Here is an 11,818-nt window from a genome sequence, read left to right as displayed (position 1 = left end):
TTTGGAGGAAAGCATTCTCGTTCCTCAATATGTTTGTGACACGATAGGATATATATTCTCTGAGTATCCTGCATACAGATGATTCTTTGAGTAAAGTGGACATACAAGTGTGTCGATATGCACACCAGCATGTGTTCCAGCTTGCTATAGCATGAGAGCAAGGTATTTTCTCACTCCATAGACACCACAACCACACTTTACATGTTCCAAATCAACCGCACAGTCCATTTTGCCACCTTTGACAAAGAAAACGCCATCCATCAATTGGTTCGACCGTCATCGTATCCGCTATCTCTGATCGAACAGCAAGCAAGTATTCAACACCCCGGCTATGTACAGTTGGGAGACTCAAAGCATCTTGTCTCCTTTTCCAATACCATTTTCCTAACTTCTGCCTTATGAACTCCAGCAGGAACGGAATCGGAAATCCTCTTGCTCGCTTCAGTGCGGAATTAATAGATTCAGCGATGTTGCTGTTTTTATGTTGAAACATGTTCCCCTTACAATAACCCTTGACCATAGCTTGGCGTCGGCCTTCTCCAAATACGTTGCAAGTTCCGGGTTTGCACTCCGTATCCTCAGCCATGTACCGGTTAAAAATCGTAAACCGTGTGCGCATAAGCAGCCCCTTTCACCAAGTACATGAGATGTTTTCCCTTTAAAACTTTTTGACAATGTTATCTTGAAGGTGATAATAACATATTCCTCGGGTTGCCCCAAGGAAACACCTTCTCACACGCACTTTTAATGGCCGCGTGCCGGTCAAGAGACTATCACCAGAGGCTTTGTCATGAGAATATAAACTAGCCAATTTTGTGAAAAACCATTCCCAAGAAGGTTCATCTTCAGCATCCACGATCCCAAAAGCCAATGGGAATATCTGAAAATTGCCATCTTGTGCGGCTGCAACTAACATAACACCTCCATACTTTCCACTTAGGTGAGTTCCATCCACCACAATGACCCTTCTCTGATACTTAAAACCTTTGATAGAAGCTCCAAAAGAGAGAAATAGATACTTAAATCTTTTCTCAGAATCAAGTTCTATAAGCCGTGATAGAATCAGGATTTGCAATGGAGATTTGCTCGAGATATGAAGGCAGACGCGAATACCCTTCTTCTGCTGATCCTCTCACCAATTTCTGTGCATATAACAGTGCTCTGTATGAAGTGGTGTAATCAAGCGTCATGCCAAACATGTTCTTCATTGCATCAGTGATATGCGTGGAGTTATCCCATCAATGATCCCAAACACGATCAATGAAAAGACTACCAACATACTTTGGAGTACAGTGTCTCCGCTGAGCGATTCGGTCTCCAATTGAGCATAAATGTTTTTCCACATACTTTGTTACCCAAAACGTGTTTGTCCATGTTTCACACTCGCTCTGATCTCCATCCACAACCGCTAACCCGACATTTGCCACAAGGAGAGTTTTTGTTGATTTGTATATTCTGAAAGAAAACCTACCCCTCACTGCTGTCAACCGCAGCTCTGAAAGCAGTGCATCCTTGCTAACAAAACTCTGGTTGACATAGATGCTGGTACAATCCGATTTTCCTCCTTCAATAGCATTTGTCTTAGCATATGTCTTTTCAATTTCTTCAAAACAAAATTATCATCATCTTCCTCGTCCTCATCTAGAACCTTTCCATAAAGACTGTAATCCCCACCATTCCTGATCCGTTTCACCAACAATAGTGTTATCAGCATCCTCCTCCCCATTTTCCTCCTCCCCATTTTCCTCCTCCCCATCTTGATTTTCATCTTCAACAGACTCATTATCACCAACATCTTCAAAACATTCATCAGCTCATCATTATCACCAACATCTTCTTCCCATTCACACGCTTCATCATTATCACCAACATCTTCTTCCCATTCACCAGCTTCTTTCTCTTTTTCTCTGAAACCGTTTCCACCTTGCTGCGGCTTGATACACAAAGACATACTCTATGCGTTTTGAGTATCTCGAGCAAGTTTCGAACTTGTCTATCACTTGTAACATGAATGGGAGGACTGCCTGGAGTCATCATCATTTTCTGCTGGTAATGAGTAGCTAATCTCCACAGTCACTGATCTCATGTCCAGGTTATAAATCTTCTTGAGCCATTGCAACAAGTTCAGCATGTGTGAATCTTCATTCAATAAAAACAATCTTGCTCCTTTGAGATCATCAACCACAAAATCCCAACGGAAATCTCTCAACAACCATTCTCCATACACTGCATGTAACTTAAAAATCATCTGCAAATATTCAAAATAAAACACATTAGTAAACATAGAGAAAATGAAGAAGTTCAACAAACATTATCGCAGACGACTTAGATTTAAGTCGTCCAGAAGACTTAAAGGTAAGTCGTCTAAAGAGGTCACTTTTGCAATTGAAAATTAAAGGGACGACTTAATTCTAAGTCGTCCGGCTTTGTTTGTTAAAAAAAAAAATTCAGACGACTTAATATATAAGTCGTCTACGAAAAACGGGCTAGTTTTGCATTTGACCGAATCGTGTCAGATCTTTGACTATTTCTGGACGACTTATAAATCAGTCGTCTCTGGAAAGTAAAAATTTCAATATTTTATTCAAACTAGACGACTTACACGTAAGTCGTCCCAGGTTAGTTTTGTAATTGAAAAATAAAACTTGAAATTTAACTTTCTCCAGACGACTTAACTAAAAGTCGTCCAGATAGACGACTTAATTTAAGGTCGTCCGGGATAAGCAAGGTTTGGACGACTTAATTGGAAAAAATTCTGGACGACTTTGCTTTCCCGGACGACTTTAAATTAAGTCTTCTGACGGGACGACTTTATATTATGTCGTCTGGTAAAAATTAAATTATGAAGTTTTATTTTTCAACTACAAAACTAACCTAAGACGACTTACACGTAAGTCGTCTAGTTTAATAAAATATTGAAATTTTAACTTTCCGAGAGACGACTGAATTATAAGTCGTCCAGAAATAGTCAAAGATCTGACACGATTCGGTCAAATGCAAAACTAGCCTGTTTCTCGTAGACGACTTATATATAAGTCGTCTGGACTGTTTGTTTTCACCAAACAAAGCTGGACGACTTAGTTTAAGTCGTCCGTTTGACCAGAAGACTCATCAGTAAGTCTTCTACATACAGATGACTTACTTGTAAGTCTTCTACGCGAACAGATTTTGAAAAAAATTCAAATTCGTACCTTAAACTAGGTGAGATGACTTTGTTTGCACACAGGGTCTTCTCCAACCACCCAGAACCTCAAACGAAAGCAACCGTAAGTCAAAACGAAAGAAAATATGGCTCCAAACAATTTTGAATCAAAAGCTTCAGTTTTTTGGATGAATATGGAGAGAAAGTGAAAGAAATGTTGTTTTTAGTTCATAACAATTGAAACAGAGAGAGTGTAAAGAGATTTACGTGCATTAAAGGGCATTAAAAGCTCCAAACAGTTCGTACAAGGTTGTTCCCACTATTCATGGCAGTGGCAATATTGTAAATACTTGAAGAAAATGAGGTTGAGACAGTAAAGAAGCCATTTCGAAAAAAAAAAAAAAAAAGGGTTAATGGCATTTTCGTAGATAAAATGCAGATGTGGGGTTAAAAACTCAAAAAAAAAATGAGTCAAAAGAAAATGTTAGTTTTCTGTTTGAATTCAAGTTTTGAGTCACTTTTGCAATAAGCCCATTATTTTATTGTTCTGTCAATTAACATTTTGACAACTATAATTAATTCAAATAGAAAAACCTAACAGTACAACCATAAAATGTAAGCTGTAGAACACGAGATTATAGCAATCTCTATAAAAGACTCTTAAACCACCATTTATAATACACTTTCAAAGATGACTAGTGGCTTTCTCTATGCCGTGCCAACTTTCCTGGAAACATAAGTGCTATTTTTGATATTTCATAAATAGTTAACACATTATATTTAAATATATATTTTATATCTCTAATAAAAACCTTAATGTATAGAGATAATTTAGAGTATTTATTTTAATATTTTATATTTATATTTTCTCTACTTCGTTACTATTAAATTTAGATTTTATATAAAAATAAAAACATATTTAATTTTAAAGTTTATATAAAAACAAAAAACATGATTTTTTATTTTTTATTTGTGGCATTGTGTTATTAAACGGAAGTGTGATTCTAAAATGGGATCATAAGTAAGCTTTCAACATGTTTTTAAATATGATATTTTAGAAGCATTTTGGAAGAGATATTTTGTGAGCTTTAGCAAGGTTCTAATTTCGATTCCGGTTCTGAAGCGGAAAGCAGACGTGCAATAAAGCTTCCGTGCAACCTACTTGTAGCTCTTTTGTATTAGAGTACTTCTATAGTAAAGTGATATTGAGAGAATTAAAATCCTAGAAAAGAAAAAAGTAAGGGAGATATAGAAAATATACTTTCATTACTGTTCATATGATATATCATGGTGTCTTATAGATATATTTTCTGACCAAATGTTATATGATGAATTATTAGTTTCTACTTTTTGAAGAAAAAAGACTTAACTAAATTTTATTAAATGAATACTATTAAATTGTTGAGAAATTTGAAAGAGTTTAAAGGCAGTAAATACTCTAAGGGTGTATATTGAATTTGATATTTTAAGTTATTTAATGTTTAGTGAGTTTTTAGATGATTTTACATAGATATGAGAATTTGAGATGAATTTTGTTAAACAACTCTACAATCTCACTTAAAACAATGAGATTTGGAGTTTTGTTTCTATAAATAAGAAGCTCCTCTCAAATACTTTAACAACAATTAAAGCAATCTAAAATAAATAATTTAAATTTTTCAATAACAGTGGATTTTAAAGTGTTTTACGAAGCGACAAATTCAAAAAATACTGAATTTTAAAGTGTTTTTTAATTCATATTTGAATAGCAGTGAATTTGTCATTTTAGTACAAATCATTTCAAATTCCTAATTGAATACATCCACTAAATGTGTTGTTGTAATAAGAGCATCTCAAACATATTGATAAAAAGAAAAAGCATCTTAAACCTATTTATATTTTTGATTTCAAGTGCTTTTATGATTTTTTATTCCAATCAATTTATATGTTTGCTTCTAAAATAGAGACTACTATTTTCTATGTATTTAGAGAAAATTGCAGTCTTGTGTATATACTGTCATGTTTTTATTTTAAAGTGATCCTTTAAATTCTAAAAATTTGTAGTTATAACTAACACAAATACATTTTCAATTATAATTTTATAAGTTTGTGTTGCAATTCAAAATTAAATTTAATTTAGATTATATCATAATTTAATAAATTTTTGCAAATAATAAAAATAGAACGATTAATTTGCAACACTTATAAATAAAATTTTCTAGTTTTAAAACAGAAATATACTATATTTGTACTATACTTTATGTAGAGAAAATAAAAACATATTGAAAATTTTAATTCTATTTAGAGTTTCTCTATTTAAGTATATATATTGGAGAACCTAAATGACAAACAAACAAGAAAATCTTCTATTTTCATATGCAAAAGTGATTGATGACAGGTGGACACAATTACTTTACTTGATCCGTACTTGCTTTTTTTTTGTCAACTGATCCGTACTTGCTATTTGATCGGTAGTTTTTTTTTTTTTGAAAAAGATTTGATCGGTAGTTGACCCGTAAAGCCGAATATTTTTTTTTTGTTTTTTTTTTTTGACTAAAAAAGTCGAGTATTTGGTCTATCCAACTCGAATACTTGGTCTAACCAAGTCCAGTATCGTATCAAGTAAATACTTGCAACTATAGACAAGTATCAAGTAGTAAAATAGTAATAACTACAGTATAACCTCTTTAAATTAATACTCGATAATTAATATAACTAAAAATCTCTATAAATTAATATAATTTTATAGTTTTAAATTGAGTTTTGGTTCAATTAGTATATCGATAAATTAATAATCTCTATAAATTAATAAAAAATTATAGTTTTGGTATAATCCCAACATTATTAATTTATAGAGGTTTCACTGTATTTTGCGTTGTTTTGCTTGTTACTCATTTTTAAATGAACAAAGAAACATTTTCTTAAATTATAGTAAAATAACTCGTTTTTATTTCTATTTCCATAAATATAAGCATATTGGACTTTTCTCTTTTTCTTATATATATATATATATATATATATATTTTCTGAATTAGCTAGAACATTGATAAAAACAATAATCTTTTTATATGTAATAAAATGATTTAGCTTTAAACTCTAACGAATTATCAAATATTTATCAAGTAACTTAAAAGTAACGATTAATAAAGCAAGACAAGTATTTTTCAAGTCCGTCATTTTAACAAGTACACAAAACTGTAAGTATTTGTTTTTAACAAATTAAGTACAAATTCAAAATTTATTATTTGTACAAGACAAATTGAACATCAAGTATACCAAAAATAGTCAAATATTAAGTACTCGGTTTGTTCCCACCCTAATTGACGTGTTAAGATAACGAGCATGGGTCCCATAACCGGATTTCGGAGGCTATAAATATTTATTACGAACTTAAATAATTTTTTTTAATAATTTGAAAATTATATTCCCTCTATTTCTTTTTATTTGTCGTTCTAAACTTCGACACATAGATTAATAAAATATTTAAGTTTGTATATTTACTAGATAAAAACACCATTATCAATACACCTAACCAGATTTCAACTAATAGAAAAATAGTTTGGAATAAAAAAGTTAATAAATTTTGCATTGAAATCATAAAACGACACTTATTTTGAAGCAAAATTTTTGCTCGAAAACGACATCTAATTCGAAACGGAGGGAGTATTTGTGTATACAATTCTCAAAGAAATTGGGAACAAAATCATATACTCTCTATGTTTCGACTTAATTGTCGTTGTAGAGATAATTTCGTTTCAAAATAAGTGTCGTTTTAGAGTTTCAATGCAAAATTTATTAAAAAAAATTCCATTTTGTTTTTCTATTAGTTGAAATGTGATTAGATGTATAGATAATTATGTTTTTATTTTGGAAATATATAAATCATATGTTTTTTTAATTTATGTGTATAAATCTAGAAGGGCAATTAAAATAAAACTAAAGGAATATTTAACTACGCTATGCGTGGTCCATTGGAGTTAGAAACAAGAAGCTTAGAAAGAGTCATTAACTTAAAAAGAAATAAGTCAAATTCACCGGTTTTGTCTCGTCAACGTTCTACATGCATGGAAACCTTGCTTTGATTTTCTTACCGCGACTTATTAATTATGATTGATTATCGGTCAAGTCAACCTTTAACTCATTCGTCAGAACATGATTGTTTCCAAAAAAAGTAGATCTAATTAATGATATACATTTTCATCAAAAAATATTAATAATTTTTAAAATGTATCTAAAGTTAGTAACTAATACAACGGCTTTTAGGGTCACCAAAAAAATCTAAAAGTATGTATGTAGAAGTAGAAAGACATTTTTTGTTTCTTTCAAAAAGACATCTTTGTCATATATTAATGAGGAGAAACTAAGCCTAATTTTAACAATGTAGAATTTTAACTAACAAACAAAAACTGTAAATATATTTCTCAAATAAAAAAGACTACGTCCTCGTTTCATTCAACCATATTCAAATCCGATAGAATGAACGTTGTTAACAAAAAAAAAAAAAATCCATATATATAATTTGGTTGTGTATACATATAATTAGGTACCTGCGGCGGCTGCACCAACAACGTCGTTTCTGGAGTCCGCAATATTTGGAACAAGCCTTGTCTGAAATTGGGGACGAGAATAGTAGAAATCGGCGAGAGACAAATTGATGCAGCGCATTTCAATGTCCGACTGCATTGTCCCGACATCTGTTACAACACCCACATTGACTTCGGTTCTCCTATTGTTCTGTCCTCTGCTAAGTTCCACCAAGATAAAGATGGAGATGAAGAAGACCAAAAGCGTCTTGTTTGTTTTCATCGTTCTATCTTTCGTTTACAAAACGTATTTGAAGTCTTTGTTTCCTCTATGTTTTTTAGTTGAATGTGCTTTTTTTTATCAAAGTTGAATGTGCTTAAGTATGTGAATTAATGGACTATTCGTCGGTATGTACGGTGATATTATATAATAGATTACTGAGTTTCTGTTGACCTCGTTTTGTTAGAACACTTCCATCGGTTCATCAAAGTTTCTAAAATAAAATGTGCTCTTTGCCTAACCCGAGGAATGGATGAATGGATTTAGCAAACCTGAATTAAAAAATCGTTACTAGTATTTGCTAACATTACTGATGAATTGTTGCCAATTCTAGCAACTTACGTGATCAGCTTATAAAGAAATAATGAACGGATTATAATAATGCAGTCTACATCTAGAATGTATAGAAATACCACCAAATAAGTATATGCTCACTCCATGCTCAATAGTATTGTTATATCATTACTAGGAATGGGAAAAAAACCAAACCGAACTGAACCAAACCGATTCAATTGAACTCAAACCGAACCAAACCAAACCAAACCAAATACCAAATTCTATGTCTACACCATTTGGTTCAAGATTTGATAAACCCAAATAGTTCGGTTTGGTTTGGTTTTAAACCGAACCAAACGGGAAAACCGAAGTATTTTTAGTTAGATTAATTAAACGTACTGATAATATTAAAATTTAATATATTTAACCTAAGCAACTAAACAAAACTTTATACATTTTACTTCTAAAATAGAATAAACATAACTACAATTAAAATGAAAAATAAAAATTTCATATATTAATATCAAAACCAAAAGTGTTTATGATATTTATATTAGGTTTAAAAATAATAATATAACTAACTACAATTAAAATAAAAAAATATGAATCTCATATATTAATATCAAAACCAAAAATTGTTTATAATATTTATATTAAGTTTAAAGATAATAATATAACTAGAAGTTATGCATGATAGTTTTGAAACAGTCTTTTTTATTAAAATGATTTTAATACCGTGTGATCTACTCTTAACCATATCACCAGTGACATAGGATACACACTCCAAAACAATGGCTAAAGTAAGGGATCACATAACCTAAAATCAAAGATAAGTTTTTTTCTTTTAAGATCTAACAAAACCAAAACCATTAATTCTCAAAAGAAAAAACAAAAAATAAAACAAAACCAACAGAAGACTTCAGGTATGCAAAACTAGTTTAGGGCTCAACCCGGAGAGTCACAACCGGAAATGTGTTGAGTATCACCACACGATTCTCTCTTGAGGTTCTCCAAACAGTCCTTATGATTTCTTCCGCACTTCCTTGGTATCGTCCGTATTTATAGAAGAATGCTACATTTTCTGGCCAGTTGGTGAACACAATTGAGTTCCCACTCACACCACACCCATCAGGAAGCTCCTTAGCCGAGCATGAGACATTTCCCAACGTTGCAATAAACAAAACACGGTCTCCCAAATCACTGACCCTGACCCATTTACCAGCCTCCGCATCTAGCCTACTAACGTTACATATGAACCTGTTAAAATCGAGCTCCTCACACCCCGGTACCATTACCTCAACCAGGAAAAGCTCATCGTCGCCGGACGGAACCAGGAAGAATAAATTACGTTGTGGCAAGGGCATCAAGTCAGTCACCACCAGCGAATGAGGGTCGATAACAACAGTTTTTCTGGAAAAAAAGATGCATAAAATCGACCTCTAAAAGTGACCACATTCGTGCATAAAAGTCTCTGGGGGATTCTCAAACCGTTTCCACTTCATTTCCACACTTGTTAACAACATCAGCTTTCCAAAAGAGTAGTTTAGAAGCCAAGAGGGAAGATCTGACAATCATTCACGTTCATCAGGGTTGGGTCAGACCCTTGAATCTTCACTTTCACTGAGCAATGAACAGGACGTGGAAGCTCCTCTGACTCATCTCGGCCTATCCCTCCAAAGAAATACTCGGAAGGCGACTCAGCAGCAAGAGCTCGGACTCTGAAGAGGAAATAAGGGATCTTCCCGAGGGTGTACGAGCCGCCGCCTTCTTCGTTGGTCTCTAGAGAGAGCTCATTGAAAGTGGGAAGAGAGTAATTTGGGCGTAAAAGGCATGAAGGAAAGGGAAACGTGGATCGCCACGAGGTGCAAACAGAGCGAGCATGAATGACATTGAAACAGTTGTCTAGTTTCTCCGTGATAATCTCAAGTAGCTCTTTAGGGAGCTGAGTCCAGTCTGGCAACAAAGGTGATGATCTCTTCTTTTCAGTGGTTGGTTCTTCCATGTTTGGTAATAGAAACATACTGTTATTTTCGGAACCTGAACCCTAGACCCTTGAGGAGAAGTCTAGATGTGAAAACACTTTTTAAAGTGTGATGCTCTTCGGACTTCTCTGAGTTCTATTCAGCAACGGTCAAATTTTGAAAACTAATGAAGAATGAAGATTGAGATTTGGTTGACCGAGTTAATTGTTTCTTAGTTTGTGATTCAAGGGGGGGGGGTGTATTCAATTTAACATCTGATGTGATTTTAATGGAGTTTTAGATGATTTTAATAAGTTGCAGAGATTTAGGTGATTTTTTGTTAAACTACTCTATAATATCACCTAAAACCATGAGATTTGAGTTTTAATTTTTTTAACTAAGAAACTCCACCCAAACACCCTAAAATCATCTCAAAATTTTAAAACTCCACAACTTAAAATATTTTCAATAACAGTGGATTTCAGAGTATTTTACGAAATGTCAAGTTCAATAACAGTAGATTTTAAATGAGTTTTTAAAATTCATGTTTGAATAACAGTGGATTTGTCATTTTAATACAAATCACCTCAAACTCTCGGTTAAATACACCCCTTTAATCTCTATAGATTTTACGGATTATTGCAACTGTTGAGATTGGATAACTTCTCACAAATGTTATTTACTTTTTTTTCCTAAAAGAAAAGAAAAATTTCAGAAACTAATTATTTACTAGGGAATTTTGCTAAAACTGGAAAAACCTTATAATTGTTTATATTCCATAAATTCAAGCTTAATAGATTTTGGAAATGAAACGCCTTTGTATTTCTTATAGTTAATACTATAAATAATGGAAAAACCTTATTATTGGCATTGTTCCTTGTTATTACAAAAAAATATAATAATAATAATAATGTTGTCCTTGCAACTAGGCAAAAGATCAGACCTAGTCTCCTGTCCTTTATGATCGACTCACATTCTGAAGTTCACACTCCTACGGGTGTGTGGCCATGAAGAACGGTGGCTATATGCATCTGCTGAAGATCTAGTATAAGAAGAAATTTGGTCAAAACACGACTGTGAGATATCAAGAGCATATATAGACAAGTGTGTTCGTAGTACGAACTAAATTGTATTAAAAACTAGAATTATACTAAGTGATCTAGCTTTCACCATATCACAAACTCTTTACCTAAAAATCATAACGAAAATTCAGAACCGAACCTAATAAAATAAAATAAATAAATAAATAGATGTCTCAAGAATCCGACAACCTACCGTTCAACCCGGAGAGCCACTGCCGGAGACCTGCCGAGGATAGTCACCAGATCCTCTCTTTTATACCTCCAACAGTTGAGGTCGTCGTCATATCTGTAGGAGCATGTTACATTGCTTGGACCATAAGTAAACACAACTGAGTTCCCACTCACACCACAACCATCAGGAAGCTCTTTAGCCGAGAACGAGACATTTCCCAAGTCTCCAATAACCAACACACGGTCTCCTACATCTTTGACCATGACCCATTGACCAGCATCAACATCCAGCCTACACACTCTCAATGTTACCCGACTCATCAAGTCTAACACATCACCATTACGACGAGTGGAGAACAGCTCAACCAGGAAAAGCTCATCGTCACCAGATGGAACCAGAGAGG

At 33.2% G+C, this 11,818-nt stretch overlaps 2 protein-coding genes and 1 pseudogene across 2 annotated transcripts in view; all 3 read right to left on the bottom strand.

Annotated features, from left to right (window-relative positions):
- LOC108850797 (glutamate receptor 2.2-like) overlaps positions 1–7,965 on the bottom strand; it is a 21,399-nt gene extending 13,434 nt beyond the window's left edge. The window contains exon 1 of the mRNA XM_057009891.1: positions 7,669–7,965. Coding sequence (XP_056865871.1) covers positions 7,669–7,927 — 259 coding nt within the window. The 5' untranslated portion in view covers positions 7,928–7,965. The remainder of the gene's footprint in view (positions 1–7,668) is intronic.
- A 929-nt stretch (positions 7,966–8,894) lies between these two features.
- Positions 8,895–10,220, bottom strand: LOC108835468 (F-box/kelch-repeat protein At1g64840-like; annotated as a pseudogene).
- A 910-nt stretch (positions 10,221–11,130) lies between these two features.
- The window catches only part of LOC108850795 (F-box/kelch-repeat protein At1g64840-like), a 1,559-nt gene continuing 871 nt past the window's right edge, over positions 11,131–11,818 (bottom strand). Inside the window, exons 2-3 of the mRNA XM_057008253.1 lie at positions 11,437–11,818; positions 11,131–11,203 (exon numbers count right to left, since the gene is read on the bottom strand). The exon at positions 11,437–11,818 is cut by the window's right edge and continues 748 nt beyond it. Of these exons, the coding sequence (XP_056864233.1) occupies positions 11,131–11,203; positions 11,437–11,818 (455 nt within the window). The remainder of the gene's footprint in view (positions 11,204–11,436) is intronic.

Source organism: Raphanus sativus, chromosome 4 (genome assembly GCF_000801105.2).
Source record: "Raphanus sativus cultivar WK10039 chromosome 4, ASM80110v3, whole genome shotgun sequence".
In the NCBI taxonomy this organism is placed as follows: domain Eukaryota; kingdom Viridiplantae; phylum Streptophyta; class Magnoliopsida; order Brassicales; family Brassicaceae; genus Raphanus; species Raphanus sativus.
The sequence above is the reverse complement of the archived record's forward strand: the minus strand, read 5'-3'. Positions and strand labels throughout refer to the sequence as shown.